The 21340-nt window shown below is 39.0% G+C and overlaps 1 protein-coding gene across 1 annotated transcript; it reads right to left on the bottom strand.

Annotated features, from left to right (window-relative positions):
* Positions 1-13442: 13442 nt before the first annotated feature.
* Positions 13443-21011, bottom strand: mettl14 (methyltransferase 14, N6-adenosine-methyltransferase non-catalytic subunit; the record flags this gene model as incomplete). The annotated part of the gene is made up of 11 exons (XM_079160045.1): positions 20807-21011; positions 20207-20295; positions 19151-19235; positions 18260-18337; positions 17678-17765; positions 17502-17592; positions 17215-17356; positions 16666-16758; positions 14299-14415; positions 13892-14102; positions 13443-13744 (listed from the first exon to the last, which is right to left on the bottom strand). The coding sequence occupies exons 1-11, from the start codon at positions 20870-20872 to the stop codon at positions 13443-13445; spliced, it is 1362 nt and encodes a 453-aa protein (XP_079016171.1). The 5' UTR covers positions 20873-21011.
* Between the last annotated feature and the right edge of the window lie 329 nt (positions 21012-21340).

A 21340-nucleotide genomic window follows, 5' to 3' on the forward strand; every position in this document is an offset into this window, starting at 1 on the left:
CAATGTAAAAGTTAGAGGAAAGGGGGGGGGGGGGGGGTTGTTGACGTTTAGTTGAAAGATTTAAATACCAATGTAGGGTGAGTAATGAAAGCATTCTGGCTATTTGAAACATCCATGAGGTGTCATCAGGTATTGTAAAGAGCTGCGCACATGGATTCATTAAATAACACACAGGTGATTTGTATTTAAGTAGAACAGGTTGATGGGCATACTGCTATGTCCAAATAATAATAAGCAGTACATGCCACAGTAACAAAATACTTTGAAACATTGATGTTCAACATCACACTTCTGACTTTGCTTCTTCCCCAGTCTTTGTGCTTTCTCTGGATCGTGGTTATACCTGGACCATGGTCCTGCCTCCTGCTTGACACCCACTGCTACTATTATTAGTAGTGGCAATTTTCCCATCATTATTCTGCTCACTACTCTCATATGAATAATTGATGTCATATGCATTGAATATATTGTAACTTTGTTATGTTGTTCATGCTGTACACATGACATCTATTGCACTTCGGTCCATCCTGGGAGAGGGATCCCTCCTCTGTTGCTCTCCCTAAGGATTCTTCCTTTTTGTCTCCCCGTTAAAGGGCTTTTTTGGGGAGTTTTTCCTGTTCCGATGTGAGGGTCCTGGGACACAGGATATCGTATGTTGCATCGATTGTAAAGCCCTCTGAGGCAAATTTGTGATTTGTGATTTTGGGCAATAAAAAATAAATTTAATAAAAACTTTTTTGAGTATCTATTCAAAGTAAACACAAGACAGTGCTTGCAGCAGCTAATACTTTATTTTGGTCTGACAGACCCAGAGAAATGTTTTGGTACACTTTTATCAAATATAGAATTAGATTAATCGATTTTATATACTACTCCCCAGTTCTGGTTTAGGCTACCTGACTCTCAATCAGTCTACAAAGACACCTAATTGACAGCTGCATTTATGGCTATGAAGAAACTTAGATTGGGAATCTAATTATCTTAATGTCACGCATGTCTCTTAACCAAACATATAGTAAAAAAACATCTTGTCTAATACTCACAGAAGTGAGTATCATTTGCTACAAACAATGAAAAATGTTTTGAAGGGAAATCATTTTTACCTTTCATGAGTTTTTTTTCTCATCCTTTTGGTAAATCTGTCTTTACAACTAATCTGCGTCATTACCATAAAAGGTCAGCACATCCTATCAACTATCTCATCCAAAAGCAAAAGATCAGACAGGAAGACTGTTTCACTCCTTTAAACTCATCTCATGCATCTATTACTGTATCCAAGCAATGTCAATAACCTGGGGGGGGTTTTTTCATGTTTTTTTCCTTATTTTCTTTACTTGAATTCAAAAGTTAGTCCTGTCCTGGATTAGGCTGTCCACCTACATAGTATACCTCTTTCAAATAAGACAATCCTTAATCGGTGTGCTATCTATTAACTGATTAATTAAGCTGTGGTTGTTTGTTGCTTCTTAATTAGCAGCCAGACTGAAAGCATCAAGTTTTCCATTTTGTACAGGCAGCTGCGTTAGGGTCAGCCTCATGATCAGGTATTACAAAAAGGTAAAGGCTATACCATTTAATGTCACTCTTTGTCACATACTCTGCTTTTATACTGTAGTAGTTCCAAAATTAACATATTTAAAATCCTCATTTAAAAATGTGTTTGATAAATTGTATTTGCAAAACATTGAATAATCAAACACATTATGTCATGACTAAAGTTACCCTAGGCTATATATTTTATTTGTATTTATTTATTTTATTTCAAAGGGACCATGTATAGTTTAAAACATAAATGTCACCATTTGGTGCACTGTACCAGATTATAGCTTTAAGCTAATTCACATCTGTAGTCCCTTGGCAGGTCAAAACAAGGAAAGCACAATAACAAACAGTACAAGGTAAAGACATAATACAAAGATATACAAACATGAACACACAAGACACACAATACAAAGCTACACACAATAGCATATCACAAATGTATGTTTGTCAGATAAAAGCAAGTCATAAAGACCGTAAGATTCGAGGTCAGTGAGTACAGAGCTGAGCAGCTTTTAACAGACTTTTTAAGTTGGTTTTGAAAGTGCTGATGGAGCTGCAGCTCCTCACATCGTCAGGCAGGGTGTTCCACTGATGTGTGGCTTTTACAGACAAAGCTGATTGACCAAATGCAGTGCGGCAAAATGGCATGGTACAGTCTCGTATAGAGGATATTCTTGAGGATCGAATAGAATTTACTGAGCGAGTATACACAAAGTTACGTAGTGGAGGAGGGGCCAAACCATTTAAAATTGTATAAACCAGACACAAATTTAAAAATAATCTAAAATTCTCGAAGCTCAGTAAATTGTATTTCTCCAGTACCCTACAGTGGTGAAAGTGCAATGGCTTTTTGTCCAGAAAGCTTCACGCAGATCTAAAAATACAGCACCAACTACTACTCCTTGATTTCATTGGCTCTATTAAGTGCACGATAACAGTTTCGGTTGAATGATTTGATCTCAAGCCAAGCTGCATCCGAGCATACGGTGTATGACCAGAAATTCATGTGTTCAGAAATGTTGTCAGTTGTTTCTCTGCAACCTTTGACAATACTGGCAGTGTCCTTATCGGTCTATAATTACTGGCTTCAAGGCTTCCAGATTTAAAAATAGGTGTGACAATGGCACATTTCCAGTCATCAGGAAACAAGCTGTGTTTAAAAGACATGTTAATTAAATGAGCAATGCGGATGGAGTTAAACTATCTTTGTGAGATTTAACAAACATGGTATCAAATTGAAAAGCATCTCTACATTATCCATTTGACACAGACACAGTATCAACAAAGAGTCCGATACAATACTCAACCCATCACAAAACTAGACCGATGTAAACACAACTACTTCAGACAAAAGTCCCTTTGGTATTCTAAATGTAAACGTGATTTCGACACACGGTCATACCTGCCATGACGTAAAAGATCACAAAAGGACAGCAGTATAGGTATAGGTAGGTTTACACAAACACAACTAATTTTAGACACAAGTCTTTAGTATGCTAAAGATGTGACATTGTGGTCATACTAGTCATACCAAAACGAGGTCATACGTAAAAGATGAGAAAAGGACAACACTATGAAAGAGGTTATAAGCAGCAATCTTCACTGATAACATGTTTTTACACTGCAAGTATATTTGAAGTTATTTGAAGAGATAGATAAGCAGGTAGATGGATTACAGATTGCTATGCTATCATGCTGATTTTAAGAACATATGCTGGTTGAGTCTTCTACTTGTGCCTCATCCTTTTTTAAAGCATGTGGCTGATTTTCTCATCCATCACACGATGTGACCTCTCCACACCGACGATACCAAGTCCAGAAGCCCAGTGGATTGTTTCACTTCAGAATCTGGATGACTGAGATATTCTACATACAGTAGATCTAATGCTGTATACCTGCTTAGCACACATGGATTCATTAAATAACACACAGGTGATTTGTATTTAAGTAGAACAGGTTGATGGGCATACTGCTATGTCCAAATAATAATAAGCAGTACATGCCACAAAAAGTAACAAAATACTTTGAAACATTGATGTTCAACATCACACTTCTGACTTTGCTTCTTCCCCAGTCTTTGTGCTTTCTCTGGATCGTGGTTATACCTGGACCATGGTCCTGCCTCCTGCTTGACACCCACTGCTACTATTATTAGTAGTGGCAATTTTCCCATCATTATTCTGCTCACTACTCTCATATGAATAATTGATGTCATATGCATTGAATATATTGTAACTTTGTTATGTTGTTCATGCTGTACACATGACATCTATTGCACTTCGGTCCATCCTGGGAGAGGGATCCCTCCTCTGTTGCTCTCCCTAAGGTTTCTTCCTTTTTGTCTCCCCGTTAAAGGGCTTTTTTGGGGAGTTTTTCCTGTTCCGATGTGAGGGTCCTGGGACACAGGATATCGTATGTTGCATCGATTGTAAAGCCCTCTGAGGCAAATTTGTGATTTGTGATTTTGGGCAATAAAAAATAAATTTAATAAAAACTTTTTTGAGTATCTATTCAAAGTAAACACAAGACAGTGCTTGCAGCAGCTAATACTTTATTTTGGTCTGACAGACCCAGAGAAATGTTTTGGTACACTTTTATCAAATATAGAATTAGATTAATCGATTTTATATACTACTCCCCAGTTCTGGTTTAGGCTACCTGACTCTCAATCAGTCTACAAAGACACCTAATTGACAGCTGCATTTATGGCTATGAAGAAACTTAGATTGGGAATCTAATTATCTTAATGTCACGCATGTCTCTTAACCAAACATATAGTAAAAAAACATCTTGTCTAATACTCACAGAAGTGAGTATCATTTGCTACAAACAATGAAAAATGTTTTGAAGGGAAATCATTTTTACCTTTCATGAGTTTTTTTTCTCATCCTTTTGGTAAATCTGTCTTTACAACTAATCTGCGTCATTACCATAAAAGGTCAGCACATCCTATCAACTATCTCATCCAAAAGCAAAAGATCAGACAGGAAGACTGTTTCACTCCTTTAAACTCATCTCATGCATCTATTACTGTATCCAAGCAATGTCAATAACCTGGGGGGGGTTTTTTCATGTTTTTTTCCTTATTTTCTTTACTTGAATTCAAAAGTTAGTCCTGTCCTGGATTAGGCTGTCCACCTACATAGTATACCTCTTTCAAATAAGACAATCCTTAATCGGTGTGCTATCTATTAACTGATTAATTAAGCTGTGGTTGTTTGTTGCTTCTTAATTAGCAGCCAGACTGAAAGCATCAAGTTTTCCATTTTGTACAGGCAGCTGCGTTAGGGTCAGCCTCATGATCAGGTATTACAAAAAGGTAAAGGCTATACCATTTAATGTCACTCTTTGTCACATACTCTGCTTTTATACTGTAGTAGTTCCAAAATTAACATATTTAAAATCCTCATTTAAAAATGTGTTTGATAAATTGTATTTGCAAAACATTGAATAATCAAACACATTATGTCATGACTAAAGTTACCCTAGGCTATATATTTTATTTGTATTTATTTATTTTATTTCAAAGGGACCATGTATAGTTTAAAACATAAATGTCACCATTTGGTGCACTGTACCAGATTATAGCTTTAAGCTAATTCACATCTGTAGTCCCTTGGCAGGTCAAAACAAGGAAAGCACAATAACAAACAGTACAAGGTAAAGACATAATACAAAGATATACAAACATGAACACACAAGACACACAATACAAAGCTACACACAATAGCATATCACAAATGTATGTTTGTCAGATAAAAGCAAGTCATAAAGACCGTAAGATTCGAGGTCAGTGAGTACAGAGCTGAGCAGCTTTTAACAGACTTTTTAAGTTGGTTTTGAAAGTGCTGATGGAGCTGCAGCTCCTCACATCGTCAGGCAGGGTGTTCCACTGATGTGTGGCTTTTACAGACAAAGCTGATTGACCAAATGCAGTGCGGCAAAATGGCATGGTACAGTCTCGTATAGAGGATATTCTTGAGGATCGAATAGAATTTACTGAGCGAGTATACACAAAGTTACGTAGTGGAGGAGGGGCCAAACCATTTAAAATTGTATAAACCAGACACAAATTTGAAAATAATCTAAAATTCTCGAAGCTCAGTAAATTGTATTTCTCCAGTACCCTACAGTGGTGAAAGTGCAATGGCTTTTTGTCCAGAAAGCTTCACGCAGATCTAAAACTACAGCACCAACTACTACTCCTTGATTTCATTGGCTCTATTAAGTGCACGATAACAGTTTCGGTTGAATGATTTGATCTCAAGCCAAGCTGCATCCGAGCATACGGTGTATGACCAGAAATTCATGTGTTCAGAAATGTTGTCAGTTGTTTCTCTGCAACCTTTGACAATACTGGCAGTGTCCTTATCGGTCTATAATTACTGGCTTCAAGGCTTCCAGATTTAAAAATAGGTGTGACAATGGCACATTTCCAGTCATCAGGAAACAAGCTGTGTTTAAAAGACATGTTAATTAAATGAGCAATGCGGATGGAGTTAAACTATCTTTGTGAGATTTAACAAACATGGTATCAAATTGAAAAGCATCTCTACATTATCCATTTGACACAGACACAGTATCAACAAAGAGTCCGATACAATACTCAACCCATCACAAAACTAGACCGATGTAAACACAACTACTTCAGACAAAAGTCCCTTTGGTATTCTAAATGTAAACGTGATTTCGACACACGGTCATACCTGCCATGACGTAAAAGATCACAAAAGGACAGCAGTATAGGTATAGGTAGGTTTACACAAACACAACTAATTTTAGACACAAGTCTTTAGTATGCTAAAGATGTGACATTGTGGTCATACTAGTCATACCAAAAAGAGGTCATACGTAAAAGATGAGAAAAGGACAACACTATGAAAGCGGTTATAAGCAGCAATCTTCACTGATAACATGTTAAGCAGGTAGATGGATTACAGATTGCTATGCTATCATGCTGATTTTAAGAACATATGCTGGTTGAGTCTTCTACTTGTGCCTCATCCTTTTTTAAAGCATGTGGCTGATTTTCTCATCCATCACACGATGTGACCTCTCCACACCGACGATACCAAGTCCAGAAGCCCAGTGGATTGTTTCACTTCAGAATCTGGATGACTGAGATATTCTACATACAGTAGATCTAATGCTGTATACCTGCTTAGCACACATGGATTCATTAAATAACACACAGGTGATTTGTATTTAAGTAGAACAGGTTGATGGGCATACTGCTATGTCCAAATAATAATAAGCAGTACATGCCACAGTAACAAAATACTTTGAAACATTGATGTTCAACATCACACTTCTGACTTTGCTTCTTCCCCAGTCTTTGTGCTTTCTCTGGATCGTGGTTATACCTGGACCATGGTCCTGCCTCCTGCTTGACACCCACTGCTACTATTATTAGTAGTGGCAATTTTCCCATCATTATTCTGCTCACTACTCTCATATGAATAATTGATGTCATATGCATTGAATATATTGTAACTTTGTTATGTTGTTCATGCTGTACACATGACATCTATTGCACTTCGGTCCATCCTGGGAGAGGGATCCCTCCTCTGTTGCTCTCCCTAAGGTTTCTTCCTTTTTGTCTCCCCGTTAAAGGGCTTTTTTGGGGAGTTTTTCCTGTTCCGATGTGAGGGTCCTGGGACAGAAGATATCGTATGTTGCATCGATTGTAAAGCCCTCTGAGGCAAATTTGTGATTTGTGATTTTGGGCAATAAAAAATAAATTTAATAAAAACTTTTTTGAGTATCTATTCAAAGTAAACACAAGACAGTGCTTGCAGCAGCTAATACTTTATTTTGGTCTGACAGACCCAGAGAAATGTTTTGGTACACTTTTATCAAATATAGAATTAGATTAATCGATTTTATATACTACTCCCCAGTTCTGGTTTAGGCTACCTGACTCTCAATCAGTCTACAAAGACACCTAATTGACAGCTGCATTTATGGCTATGAAGAAACTTAGATTGGGAATCTAATTATCTTAATGTCACGCATGTCTCTTAACCAAACATATAGTAAAAAAACATCTTGTCTAATACTCACAGAAGTGAGTATCATTTGCTACAAACAATGAAAAATGTTTTGAAGGGAAATCATTTTTACCTTTCATGAGTTTTTTTTATTACATTTTTTATGTAAAATATTTTCCAGTTCTTTTTCACCTGCTGAAATTATTTTATTGGCACTTAAAATGTAAATGCAAAAGGAGGCAGACTAAATTAACATTACAAACAACATTGTTTGCAAAAACAGTCAAATTACATCTGGAGAAAAAGTATCTCCAGAGAAGAACTCAAAGTTGGTAGGAGTATCATGTTCTGTCTTCTGTTTGGAACTGCATTTTTGAAGTCCTTAGATTAAGAGTCTCCTGCTGAAAATCCCTTTTCGGACACTTTTGTTTGATTTAGATGCACTGCAATTTAAAAGGCAACAGTACAGGGTGGGTGCTGGCAACAGATGCCTGACAGGAAGACACTTCAAATGTTAAACCAGCAGAACAACGGTAGCCGCACAAATCGGACTCATGAGATATACCTTCCCTCCCCAGGGGCTATAATAGCAAGTTAGATCTGATTAATGCGATGAGACAAAATATCCTGCATCTTTGTTTCCCTTTGTGGAGACACAGTGCAGTACCAAGATTCTGTCCCCTCTTTGTAACAAACATACTTTGTACGATGGAGTATTTCATGTCCAGAGGATTTAGCTTATGCTTAGACTTAAATGCTGAACATAGGGTGTTTATGTTTCCTCGTGCCACTGCAGAAAAACAACCTTTGTGTGCGAGGATTTAAAAGGCATATATTCACAATTACTGCTGTATAAGACAGTCAGTTTATGGAATTGATTTGATTACAAAGATGACATGGCTTGTTTTAGTTTGAGGAGGAAGTTTGCAATATTTGTTTTCGGGAAAACCAAAACGTCATGTTAGCAAGGGGACTTTCCAGCATGTTCGTTGTGTTTTTGCTGTTCGGAGGGTGTATCTTCCAAGTGTCAGGCAGGTTTGACTGCATTGTCAAACAACTCTGTCATTTATTTTTTTCTCTCTTTTCTTTTGAAGAGCTATTGTATTCGATGCACGGACTGGGTGGGCGATCCAAAAAACTATCAGATATAATAAACAAAGGAAAAACAAACTATAATAAAGACAGTTTGAATCAAATATTAAGTGACAGCTATCGTTGATAATTAAAGCTAAATATAGTGGACTAATGTCTACCTGAACAGCGACACAAGTTGCTTTACACTGCTCTTGTCAGATTTAACATGGAGTCTAATGGAGTAGTTGGTTGGAGTTCATGTCGCTCTGCGGCTCTTTGAGCCGAATGTGTAAGTCTGTTTGGATTCCACAGTCATTTATCTACGACAAGGACAAGAATAGCTCCTTTAAAATCCCCAAATTATGCATGAAGAGTGAAAATTGTGGAGTCAAAGGCAAAAGACAAATATTTTTTTCACAAGAATCTCAAGCTCCCCTTCACTCTAGCGGTGACATCACGCACTCTAAACTGTGCAATACACACCCATTATAAAGTCAGAAACAGACCCAAATGTTCCTGAAACTTAATCTGTGACTTCATGAAAACTGTGCTAGCTATCAAAATGTCCATTTGGCTCAATAAAGTCCAGCGTTTTGTCTACGTTTTAAACTTTGAATCATTGTTCTACATTAAAGTATGTCTACTCAATATGGGCCCAAAGTTAAGTGTTTTTTTTAGCTCTCTTCATGCCGAAACCCCATTCAAGTGAATGGAGAAATTTTGCTCAGAAGTTTGAGATTTTTGGGTAAACCGCTGGGCGAATCTCTTATAAAAGTCATTGCACACGATTCTCAATCGGGCCGCACGTTTGGATATACTTTTTGCGCCGCAGTTGGCAACGCTGTGTGAGGAGAAGCGTGTCAAACTTATCTGGATAAACCTGATTATTATTATTATTATTAAGCCCGCAGGATTATAGACAGTGTGCTTTGGCACAAACTGCCTTTGTGCTACAAAGCCACACTGAAAGGTGGTAAATAAACAAACATATAAGAGTATATTAAAACAAGTATGTTATTAAAATGTCAAAAGTATATTAATAGGAAAGAAGTGCAATGGTGTTTAAGGAGGAAATTGTCCTGGGGATGTAAGTGTCAGAGTCAGTGGGGGTCCCGGGCTTTGTTAATGAGTCCAACTGAAGACGGGAAGAAACTGTTCTTATGGCGTGAGGTCTTGGTCCAGATGGACCGCAGCCTCCTGCCAGATGGAAGGGGCTCGAACAGTTTATGTCCAGGGTGAGAGGGTCGGCTACAATCTTGGACTGGGATGGGTGGTACAGAGGCATGAGCCCCTGCTGGGCTAGGGGAGGGGTACATGGTGGTCTGGAGCTGGTGGATGGGGTCAGGACTGTCCCATTGTCTTTCAAAGCGAGAGAACTTGTTCAGCTCGTCCGCCAGACGTAGGTCATTCATGGGGTGGGAGGGACAGAGTCACTTGCTGAGAGCTGGTGTTGTAGTTCCTCAGAGTACTGTCGTTTAGCGTCTTTCAAAGCCTTGTTAAACCTGTATTTTGCTTCCTTGAACATGTCCTTGTCCCCACTCCAAAATGAATGTTCCTTGTGCAGCCTTAGCTGTCTGAGTTCTGCTGTATTGTGGGTCGTATTCATTACATCAATGAATACGACAATTGGCTAACCTCCCATCTAGTGGATTGATTAAAAAGGCATGGAATAGCTGTGATGTAGTCAGCTGTTTGTGTATTTCCTTTAGCTGTTAGCTAAAGAAACCGTCCAAAATAATACAAGTGGTCGAACTGTTGTTCCCTATTGCATACAGCTTATGGTTTTCCTCCACTGTGTCTCAGGCAACAGAGTCGCGGCTGGGGGTTGGCGATGCACTCATCTGTGTTATCACTAGTGCCCCAATACCAGCCAGGGACCATTTAAGACTAGTGAGTGAGAAGTCAGTAGGCAGTCATTGGCAGTATAAAACAGGCAATAAAGCGGTTTTAAAAATGTATGAGCACCTTCGAGCATGTCTCAAAAAATATGACGCAGTTTGCTGCAGAGAGTGAGGGATTAGTCCCTCACCTACGGACACATGCATGCACACACGCAAACACACCAGCGATTGCATAATTCTCCTGACAGAGATAATAACAACAGAATAGAATAAGATTGCAATTGAAGATACTGGTTGACCTATTTTGTAATCCACCTCTCGATGTATGTATGGATATGACGCATGACACATACCCGAAGGTTGGCAACCTCAAAAAGCACAGGAACTTCCCATCACTGAATCCAGTTTGCCAACATTCTGGGGAAACAAGTTTGGGTTACCAGAAGTGCTCCATGGCTTTAGGGGCTTTTAAACATTCCAGCTTTTTGATCCACCTACACGAGTTGTCAAGAATTTAAACCTTTAGTTTTTCTTTTGTAAGCACAGTAACTATGCACTATGCACACCACTTTAATCTGTCACAAAATAAGGAATTCTGCAGATGAGACTTGAAACTTGCTGATAAAGTATTTAATCTCTCTAGCATATAAGTGATGACACTTTTGAATAATTACTTTTACATTCCCGTTTTGAGTCCAAGGGATGAGGGGGAGTAACAATTTAAAAACTCCCGGGGAAAGAGACTCATGAGCAACCGATGACTGAGCAAAAAAAAACACTGCTACACAAAAAAACACAGCTTGTGGGCTGCCACTTGGATCACTGGCAATGGGAGCCTGTCGGTCTGAATCTCCCAGCCTCTTATCCACCCTGTCACTGATCAGCAATTGAGAACAGCTGTGGTCCTTCATGCGCTGCAGCTGGGAGGCAGTGAAAAGGGCTGCACCTGAACAGACACTGGGAGTGTGCAAGGTAAGCATTCCAGCAAGCGTTCCAGCAAGTTACTGGAACACCACTCCCAGTCTTGCAATGTGGTCTGCCAAGTCATTTGGGTACACCACAACATCATCAAGTTACACATTACAGTGGGGCATATCCCCCAGCACCACTTGCATTAGAGACACTGGAAAGCCGCAGGCGCGTTTCTCATGCCAAAAGCCATACAAGTATACTGCATGAAATGGTCTGGTGTTACGAATTCCGAGATGTCAGATGCTCTAGAGCAGGGGTCACCAACCTTTTTGAAACTGAGAGCTACTTCATGGGTACTGAGTAGTACGAAGGGCTACTTGTTTGATACAAACTTCCTGAATAACAAAGTTGCACAGATCACCTTTTAATAATAATAATATATGTGAAGAGACTGTCTGGTCACATGTCAATGTTAATTATTCCTCACAATAATTATTAACAATGATGGTAGGAAACAGATATATTTGAACATGCAACATTTATCTGTTTCAACATTTGAAAGTCAGAGGTATCACATCTCTGATATTTTTGTAAATATCTTTCTTGACAGTTTTGTATGAATAAGCACATTTGTAGCATTTTGTTCAAAATCACACCTGTTATATTCTTGTACAAATTATCACTTCTAACCTTTTTTAGGAAATCATTAACTGTCATATCTTCAAATCATGTCTCGTTTGTACTAACCACTACCTTTGTAAAATGTTTGAACAAATCATGAACTCTGTTCCAGAGTTATTACAAATTATTAGTTATGTGTAAGATAAAAAAAAAATCAACTTTCACATTTTTAAATGAATCCTAATACATTAGTACTAATCACCAAATCTGTATCATTTTTAACAAATCATAACATCTATTACACTTTTTGAACAAATTCTTTTTCACATTTTTGTGCAATATTTGAGTTTAATGTTGTCGTATGTTAAGATATGTGAGGCACATGCAAACCCACAGTGGCACACCCAAAGCGTCTTGTGTTTATCCTGGACGTCATAGAACTTTCCAGAAGTTGAAAACATTGTTTTTAAAGTTTTTATTTTGTTTGTTTTACAGGCACTCGTCATCAGAGATTGAAGATACCAGCCCGGTACCGCTGAACAACAGGATCACACCTCACCTCATGCATTGCAGGAGTCTTCTTCCTGTAAGATGCTCGCCACTCCCTCCTACATGATTATACCACAATGAGGGCATGGAATTTAGATTGTGTGGTTTCCTAGGTAGGAACCAACAAAGGAAGTTATTTTCACAGATAAGCTGAGAAAATAAACAATGTGTTGTTCTACTGTCCCATTGGACATAATGTTGCAATCACCCTTGATTCACCCTACAAAATGTATTTGAAAATGGTAAGCACAGAATACTTCTAAATCTACCTCATGTCACTGGAGGTCATTTTTCCTTTTGGAATGGGTACAGTGCCCAAAGCTGAATGACGTCTTCAAAGGAATGCGTAGCATTAAAGGATGTTGAATGCTATTCCATAAATAGCACCCCTATTAAACGGTCTGGTGGACGTAGGACATACATTCCTCAACAGCACGATTGTAGAGCATGAACAAAAGATAACTGCCAATCAGTTTTCATAGAGCTCAACTCATGCCGTACAAACTCAAATGTCAAATACTTTGGCAACAATAGCAGTTATCAGAGAGAACCCTCTTAATCAGTGTCTGAACAGCAGTCAACCACACCCTCTATACATATCAGCTAACTATGATGTTGTAATTACCTCCATTAACTAGATATTCAAGGACAAGACATACAACAAAAACCAACACACAAACATTAAAAGTGAAAATAATATTTATTCAGACAATACCCATTCAATCTAAAGTATATGTATGAAAAAATATTAACAAAAACACAAAAGTTCAAAAAGATTGTTCACATTCACTAACTTCTCAGCTGTCACACACTAACCATAGCATACACTGACTGCATTAAAAATAATCTTGTGTTTGCAAGTTAAGCAGATGGGGATTTCTAGCATCAGTCTGGGTGGCATGAGCTCTTTGCTCTAGCGAGGTGGAAAGCCCCTATGTAGCCCTCCCCTGCCCCTGAACCCTCCCCTGTCCCCACGGAAATTTGGCCGGTTTCTTTCACGGCCTCTGTCTCCGCCTCTTCCTGCATTTGGCCCACCACGGCCCCCTCTGGTTGCTCCACCACCACGTTCCGACTTGAGCTTAGCGGGGGGAGACTTGGGCCGCAGCCTCTCTATATCCTCTGTGCAGCCAGATAGGTGGGAATTGGCAAAATGCGAGGTGTAGCTCTCTTGGTTAAAGTTACTGTTTGTCAAAGTAGGACCCACGGTCAGCCAGCCTAGAAAGAGAAGAAAACCAAAAAGCAACAACATGGGTATTGAGGAGGCACAGAGGAAGACGAGACACTCAGAAACTAAACGCAAACATACTGTACAATATGCAGTTATCACCTAAATTGACCATGGAAAGAGATTGTCCAGCTCACCTGGTCTGATGGTCGAGTCTCGTCCAAACAAGTGCAACCTCCTGCGGCCCAAACAGAAGTGCTCAATTATGTGGAAGATCTCAACAGGCTTCTCTACATTTCCCATCTCCGGCTCCTCAGTGATGATCAAGTCAATGTCCACGTTGGCATGGATGAAGTCACCGTCAGTACTCCTACGCACTGTTCCTTTGATTCCCATTAGGCAGTGTTCCTGGAGGGAATAGGTTGTATGCATCATAATATACAGTTGAAACTGCTTTTACTTGACATTCATCATATGTAGAAGGGTTCTTTTAAATTGGGTATCTATAATTACAATTTGCAGATAAAAAGGAACAAATCCCAAAGCAATTTGATTCTGTAAAATTGACATTAATGTGAACATGTATTTGACATTTCTGCTGTACCTTGGTCCTCTGGAATACTGCTTTTGGGTCCAGTGCCTTGGTCTTGCCTGGGTTATTCTTGTTGGTCTTGATCCAACAGATATCCTCACAACGCCTAAAGCCCCACTTCCTCAAACACTGAAATGGATGTAAATACAGTTAATGTGATGGACTATGTACTACACACACTCACGATACAGATGTTAATATTGACAGTTCATATTTTTGTAAGTAATTTGAGACAATTAATGCATTATTAACACAGTACATGCAGAGTAGGGCTACCCCTACCCTTCTACTGTATAGCAAATCAAAATCAAACCAAGAAAACGGATTTCTGAACTGCTGAAGAGTACATGGCCTACTCCGTGGCTCAAAGAGCAATAATGCCAGTGATTCTTTCAGTTTTACGTAACACCAAGTTTGAGTAATCTGCACAAAAGATAATGTTTTGGCTTTTGTCTCCATCTCGTTCTTTGGTTGTAATACTTCAATGCTATTTGAGATAACAATGCATAATTGTTCAACATTTAGTTTACAATAAGCATGTTCTGTCTTCCTTTCTTAAAGGTTGTCCACATTTAGCTTTTTGGTGTTTTTGATAATGATATTAGCAAAACATTCACAACAATTAAAACTCTTGACAACAGACCAAAATATTATTGACTGGAAGCTATTAAAAGGAATGTGTGTGTATATATATATATATATATATATATATATATATATATATATATGGTGCCACGGTTCGGTACGGTACGTTTTCAATACAGCAAAAAAGCAGAAATGCCAAATCCTCGCTGGTGAGACTCTCGCGGGGGCGTGTCTGAAGAACATGGCTCTTTATCTCCAATCAGTAGTGAGGTAAAGTGTCGTTACAGTCGGGTAGCTTTGTGTAGTCCGTGACGTCCAGCCGTCTGTTGTCAGAGCAACAGCGGGTGCTTCGATCATTTGATTCTCTGTTTGGGCTTTTTTTTTTTTTTTTTTTAACAAAGCAGGAATTATGGTCTGGCGAAATGAGCTCGTGAAGCTGAATAGCATTAAGCATGTTCCTACAGCCTGGTTTTCCGGTCCAGAGTAGGGTCTCATATCCGCAGCTACAGATATACCTTTAGCCCTGTTGGAACCAGGAGGGAATATCTAACATTACCTAAATGCTGCGGGGAGAGTTTGTAGTGCGTGTGCTGCTGTTGGATTTCCTGCTCAGCTAGTTTAGTACAGCACACTTCCCAGATCACACGTGCCTCAGATTAAAATGTTTTTCTTTCCTGGTGTCAGACAGCACGTTGTCTGTTATGTGGTGGGAGTGTCAGACAGCACGTTGTCTGTTATGTGGTGGGAGTGTCAGACAGCACGTTGTCTGTTATGTGGTGGGAGTGTCAGACAGCACGTTGTCTGTTATGTGGTGGGAGTGGCTCTACCGAGAGAACATTATATTTCCCACAATTTAAGCTTTTGCATAAATGCAATAGTATTATTGAAACAAATCGTACCGAACCGAAAGCCTCGTACCGAACGGTTCAATAGAAATACGTGCATTGTTACACCCCTAATATATAAATATAAAAGCTTAAACGCAAAACTTGACATCAGTTTGCCACAATTCAGTTTTCCATATTTGACTGTAACGCAGTGTTATTGACAAGCTCAAAGACGACATACATCACACCGACGAAAATAAATAATATAATTTAAACACCACTCTGGATTTATAGGGCTTTTTTATTTTAACAGTGTGACGTTGTACACACTCTTTACTTGATTAAAAGCAGATCATGTGTATTGTATAAAAATCAAAACAGTCTGAAATGACAGGTGACTATGTTCCTAACGTTCCGTTGACTTTGCTCCAGTTTGGGTAAAGTTCAACATGCCAAATCAAACTTGTTCTTGCAACTTGGGATTACAAGTTTAAAAGAAGACTTCTTTATCTCACCGTTTGGTGGTTTGACATGAATATATGAAAATGTTTATCTTACTGCTTGTCTTTGAAATCAGCCAAATGTCACAGGTTTTCATTTTGCACCATACCATCATACCAACCATTCATTTTGTAAATATAAGTAAGTAACAAAGTGAAAAATACTGTTTGTCTGACAGCCTGCGAAACATGAACCAGTACTTTAATTTGGTTTGAACAGACGTATAAGGTGTTAAAGGTTACTGTCATAACATCATACAAACAGTTGCCCAACTGTCAGAAGCACACTGAACCAACCAGTTCCTCAATGACTGGCAGAATTCAGTGTTACAAACAACTTGCAAGTCTCATGTTGCAAAATCTTGTGAACCCAGTAAAGAATGAGAGATGTATTGCACACAGAGTAAGAGTTTTCCTATAATTTACTTTGTGCTTTTGATTTTTGATTGATTTAAGGACAATGTTACCATTCTGCCCAAGTCCAGGCCTTCACCAGAGCCGCACCAGAGGAAGACAAAGGAACGTAGAGAAGATATCTCCTCAATTTCCAGTTTCATGATCTGCAATCGCAGGGAACAGAGAAGGGAAAGAGGGGTGAGGGAACATAATGTCGTAGTCATCCATGCAGGGTGAACATACCACTCACTAATCACTTTAACGCTTGCTTTCCTTCGGCAAAGAGAGAGCAGGACAGGTGATTCTGCTATGCCATCTATCTTCACATCTGGACATTTGTCAGGCTCATTCTGAATATTTGTCACCACCTACTGGGTGAGGGTCAGCATACTGCTACTTATTTGCACTCACAAGCTCTTAACATTGTGCGTTCACACATCACTGATACTGACTTCCACACTATGACATGTATTACTATAGCCGACTTTAAGCAATTTCAGTGTATAATTGTTATACAATGAAATTGCTGTGGCCCATGAGCCGGTCATAACAATATTCTATATTTTTCACATACTAGCACAAACTGCTAAATGTCAAACCAGTATAACATGCATACATACATCATCCCAGGTCCAGAAACGTTCAGTGTGGCTGATGCCTGATTCTCTGTAGTATTCCTCTAAGGGAGGCTCAAGCAGAATGACATCAAACTCGCACTTCAAATCTTGCAGGTCAAAGTGCATTGGATCAGCCTGGAGGTACCTTAAAACACACACATGCACACGTTTTAAAGTTAACGCCAACTTGATCTCAATTTGGTCTTCTTAATTAAAGTTTTTTTGTCTCTCGGTGTAATCACATTGACATTCCGGTAAATATCTACTCTAACGTTCATCATTTAAAATACATGGGAGGGGTGTTGGTGGTGGAGATGAGCTCGTCCTTCAGTCTGATCAGCTCTCGAAGCTTCGGGTATTCTTCAAATCGGTCAGCCAAGCCTAAAACACAGGAGGCAACGAGGTCAGAACCACACACAAGCACGCACATGTACATAAAACAGATAAAACACAAGCACACACTCACCAACATCTCTGATGAAGTTTTGTGGCCTGTGCCCCGTGTCAACAAAGTGCTGACAGTAGTCATTGTGAGGGTTCAAACTCTGGGTACCCTGAAAAAGAATTAATGAAGATCAATAAGAAATGCAGGAGAAAGGGTCATAAGAGAAATATATCTGCATAAACAGAGACAACATATCGCTGGATTGTGTATTCAAGCATTTTAACAAACATTTGATGTCTGGAAACTGCAAGTTAGACAATTTCCTTTTGTTGTGGCTTTGGCTCATTTATTATCCTAATTATAATGTTGAAAGTGAGACTTACAAATACGTGTATTCTTACACGCCTAATATATAAATATATATATATATATATATATAGTGAAAAATACTGTTTGTCTGACAGCCTGCCAAACATGAACCAGGGTGTCTTACACAAACACATTTAAAAGATGTGTATATATGTAATACGGGCACTATTTCTGTTGATATTTTCTAATGTAACTACTTTCTACCTGCTTGACAGGCTACAACAGCATAATTAGTGAGACACGACATAAAAGAGACATTGTGTGTATAGAAGAAAAGGACAGCAAGAGTCTAACCTTAAGGAAAGTACTTGAGTCCTTGTACACTTCCTCATATGGGTTGCTTTCATCCAGCTGCTGCACCTCCACCTCATCCTAAAACACAAAAACACAACGAGGTTCATATTTGTCGTCTATGAAAAGATCCTCAATCTGCGTGCGAGACGTGTGTGGTTGGTCGATGAGTGCAACTGAAAAAATATTGATCATAACAATTCATAAAATATGAGCAAAATCACATTCATGATAAAGCGATGTATCCCATAATAACAAAGAAAACCAGTAAAGATGTTGGGATAGTAAATAGAGGGGAAAACATATACATTATTAAAGGGCTTATGGTAAAATAGTTAAGATTCTTATTTTCAAATCAATCAGCTGGAAAACAAAGACTAAGCAGGAACATTGTCAATCCTGTATTCTGCACAAGTCAAATATTCACCCCAAAGTCATGGGGGTCAACCTAAAGTCAACCTAATATTTCACACTATGCTCAAATATTTAAATTTGATTTATCCTACACACGAAGCCCCATAACGAGTCAACTGAAACATTATTAGCTTCTTTCGGATAAGAAGAAAAGGTAAAGGCAATTCTGGGTGGTGGCCAAATTTACATCGACCGCCTGCAGCTACAAGCTGACAAAGCTGAATGGAGCCAACGATTGAGAACAAATCATAGCCCTAGGGCTGGGCGGTATCACAACGTACACAAGATCTAAAAATATATATCGTTCATATTTTACTATATCTTTCTATCGTGAGTTCAAAATACTTTGATTGTCTTTCTAATTTTGTTTTTAAACTTTAAATCACATTTGTTCAGAGAAATGATACATCAGTCAGGTTATTACCAGTACATACAAAAGGTTTGAGGTTTCTTTAACCCATGTAGATTCAAAATGCTCACCTTTTGTTCTTCCACATCTTCCTCTGTGTCCTCTCCCTCCTGTGCCTTCCTTTTGGAGGGTGCTGCTGAACTGTCAAATGAAGCCCTGCAGAGCGCACACACACACACACAACACAAACACATTTCCAGATTCTGTGATCTCACCAAAGCACAACATTTACATGTTAGTCCTGGGGACGACAAGACAAAACCGGCAAGCAAGATGGACAAATGCTAACAAAGATATGTTAAAGAGCGAGGTTGTGAATGTAGCCAAATGAGTGAATTCAATATGCTCAATATGTGCACAAACACAAGGACTAAATAGCACAAAGAACTCAAAAAGGCTTGGGCAGCTCCTCTGTTTAGCAAGCTTTTTTTGTCTTCTTCGTGCCATTAAGTCAATTCAGTTAATGCGTTCCCAAGTTTTGGTGAATGTGTGCTCGCAAGATAGAGCCAGCACAGCGCACACAGCTGTAGTCTCTAACTGGAATAATGGTGCGGGCTGTCAAGCAACAATTACACAGGACAGATCCACGCATTGCATTTTATGCAACCAGCATCAGACTGTTGTAAAAATAACCACAGAAACCTCAGTGCTTAAGTATGTGTCGTTTTGATGAAATATTCTACACAGTGGAGACTGACACATTGAAAATAGTTCACACAGCTCCACAAATAACTGTGAATCACCTAAAACTTCTCGCTATACCTCGTTTGGTAGGGTAACTCCATTACAGAGATCAGAAAGAAGCCATTATTATAGGTGGGTGCATGAGAGGCTGTGGCAATCATAGATTATCCCATTTCCTACTTCCACCTGCTGTAATCAGCTCCCCCAGTCATGACGCACTGACAGTTTTAAACCCCCAAAAAACTCAATCACAACCTCATAGCAGCCAAATATCTACTTTAATCAGGAGGGACCTTAGGGATTCATAAGGGGAGCGAGACGATTTAAGTGATTCAAAATGTTTCACCGTCATGTCTGTTAATATGCAGAAGAAACTGAGTGTATAATAATTAATCAACAATATGTTTAATGTGTTTTTTGGGGGGTATTACATCATATCTTACCTGCATGTTTCTCTTGTCTCTTCAATCTCCTTCAGTTCATCTTTACTGTTGAGGACAGCTCCAATGCTGTCTGCGCTTTCAGCTCCCAACTGTGGTTAGACAACAACGAGAAAGCCAGTGTAAAGTCACATATTTTCAAATTCTGGTATTGTCTCCTTTAACATATTATGCATTGTTGGACTCAACGTTGTTTCCTTTCTCATTGTTTTGTAATGCTGTTATATAGCTACAGATTCAACTATTCTCCCAGCAATAAAGCTTTATCTTATCTCACATCTAATATTACGAAATGATCATAATCTAAATGGATCTCAGTATATTTTCTTAGTAACTCACTTGTAGCGTGATTCTAACTGACATGGCGTCATTTTTGTTTGCTATATTAGCTCAAATAGCTTTACCATGTTGATTTACTCAATACACGTTACATTCAGCTAGCTATATTATCAGTGCGACTGAACTATGCCCATGTTCACCACAGAGTCTAGCAGCTCCAAAGACGGTCAATAGATATAGCTTAAGTTAGCTAACGTAAACTGGTTAACTTAAAAGAAATGAGTTAGCTAAGTGCTAACAACAAGAGGCTAGCTGTCCACTTGCCTGTTGAGCTAAAAGCTGCCGCCTAAGTTTTTGTCGCTCACGGATCTCTTGCAGTCGACTGTTCATATCTTCAGTTGTACTGTTGTCTCAATAATGCTAACTATCTAGTACATGTGATCGTTGTTACAACAACGTTTTTCATATACATGTAATCGACTGGTTATCTATAACGTTAGACAACAATCGGCTAACGTCTAATAGCCGCTAAAAATCAAAATGGGTGTGCTCGTTATGAACACCGGGGTGCTCGGGTTCAATTCAGGGTCTTAGCTGTAGTTAGTCGGTAAATAAAATGCTTATGACACCCGGCTGCGACTGCGCAATAGTTGCAATCTCAATCACGTATACGGGTTGTTTGGATCCGCAACGATCTTGGCAGCCCGGTTGGAATGGTTCAAAAGGCGAACGGAGCGGTTTATCGAGTGTCGACTCCGCCAACCTGGGCGAGTTTCGGCGTACGCAGGTCATAATTACGAGTGCACACGTCTGGGGTTGAATGGACGCGGCGTGGTGATGTCACCATATAGGACGCTT

The sequence above is a fragment of the Pholis gunnellus genome (genome assembly GCF_910591455.1).
Source record: "Pholis gunnellus genome assembly, chromosome: 5".
In the NCBI taxonomy this organism is placed as follows: Eukaryota; Metazoa; Chordata; class Actinopteri; order Perciformes; family Pholidae; genus Pholis; species Pholis gunnellus.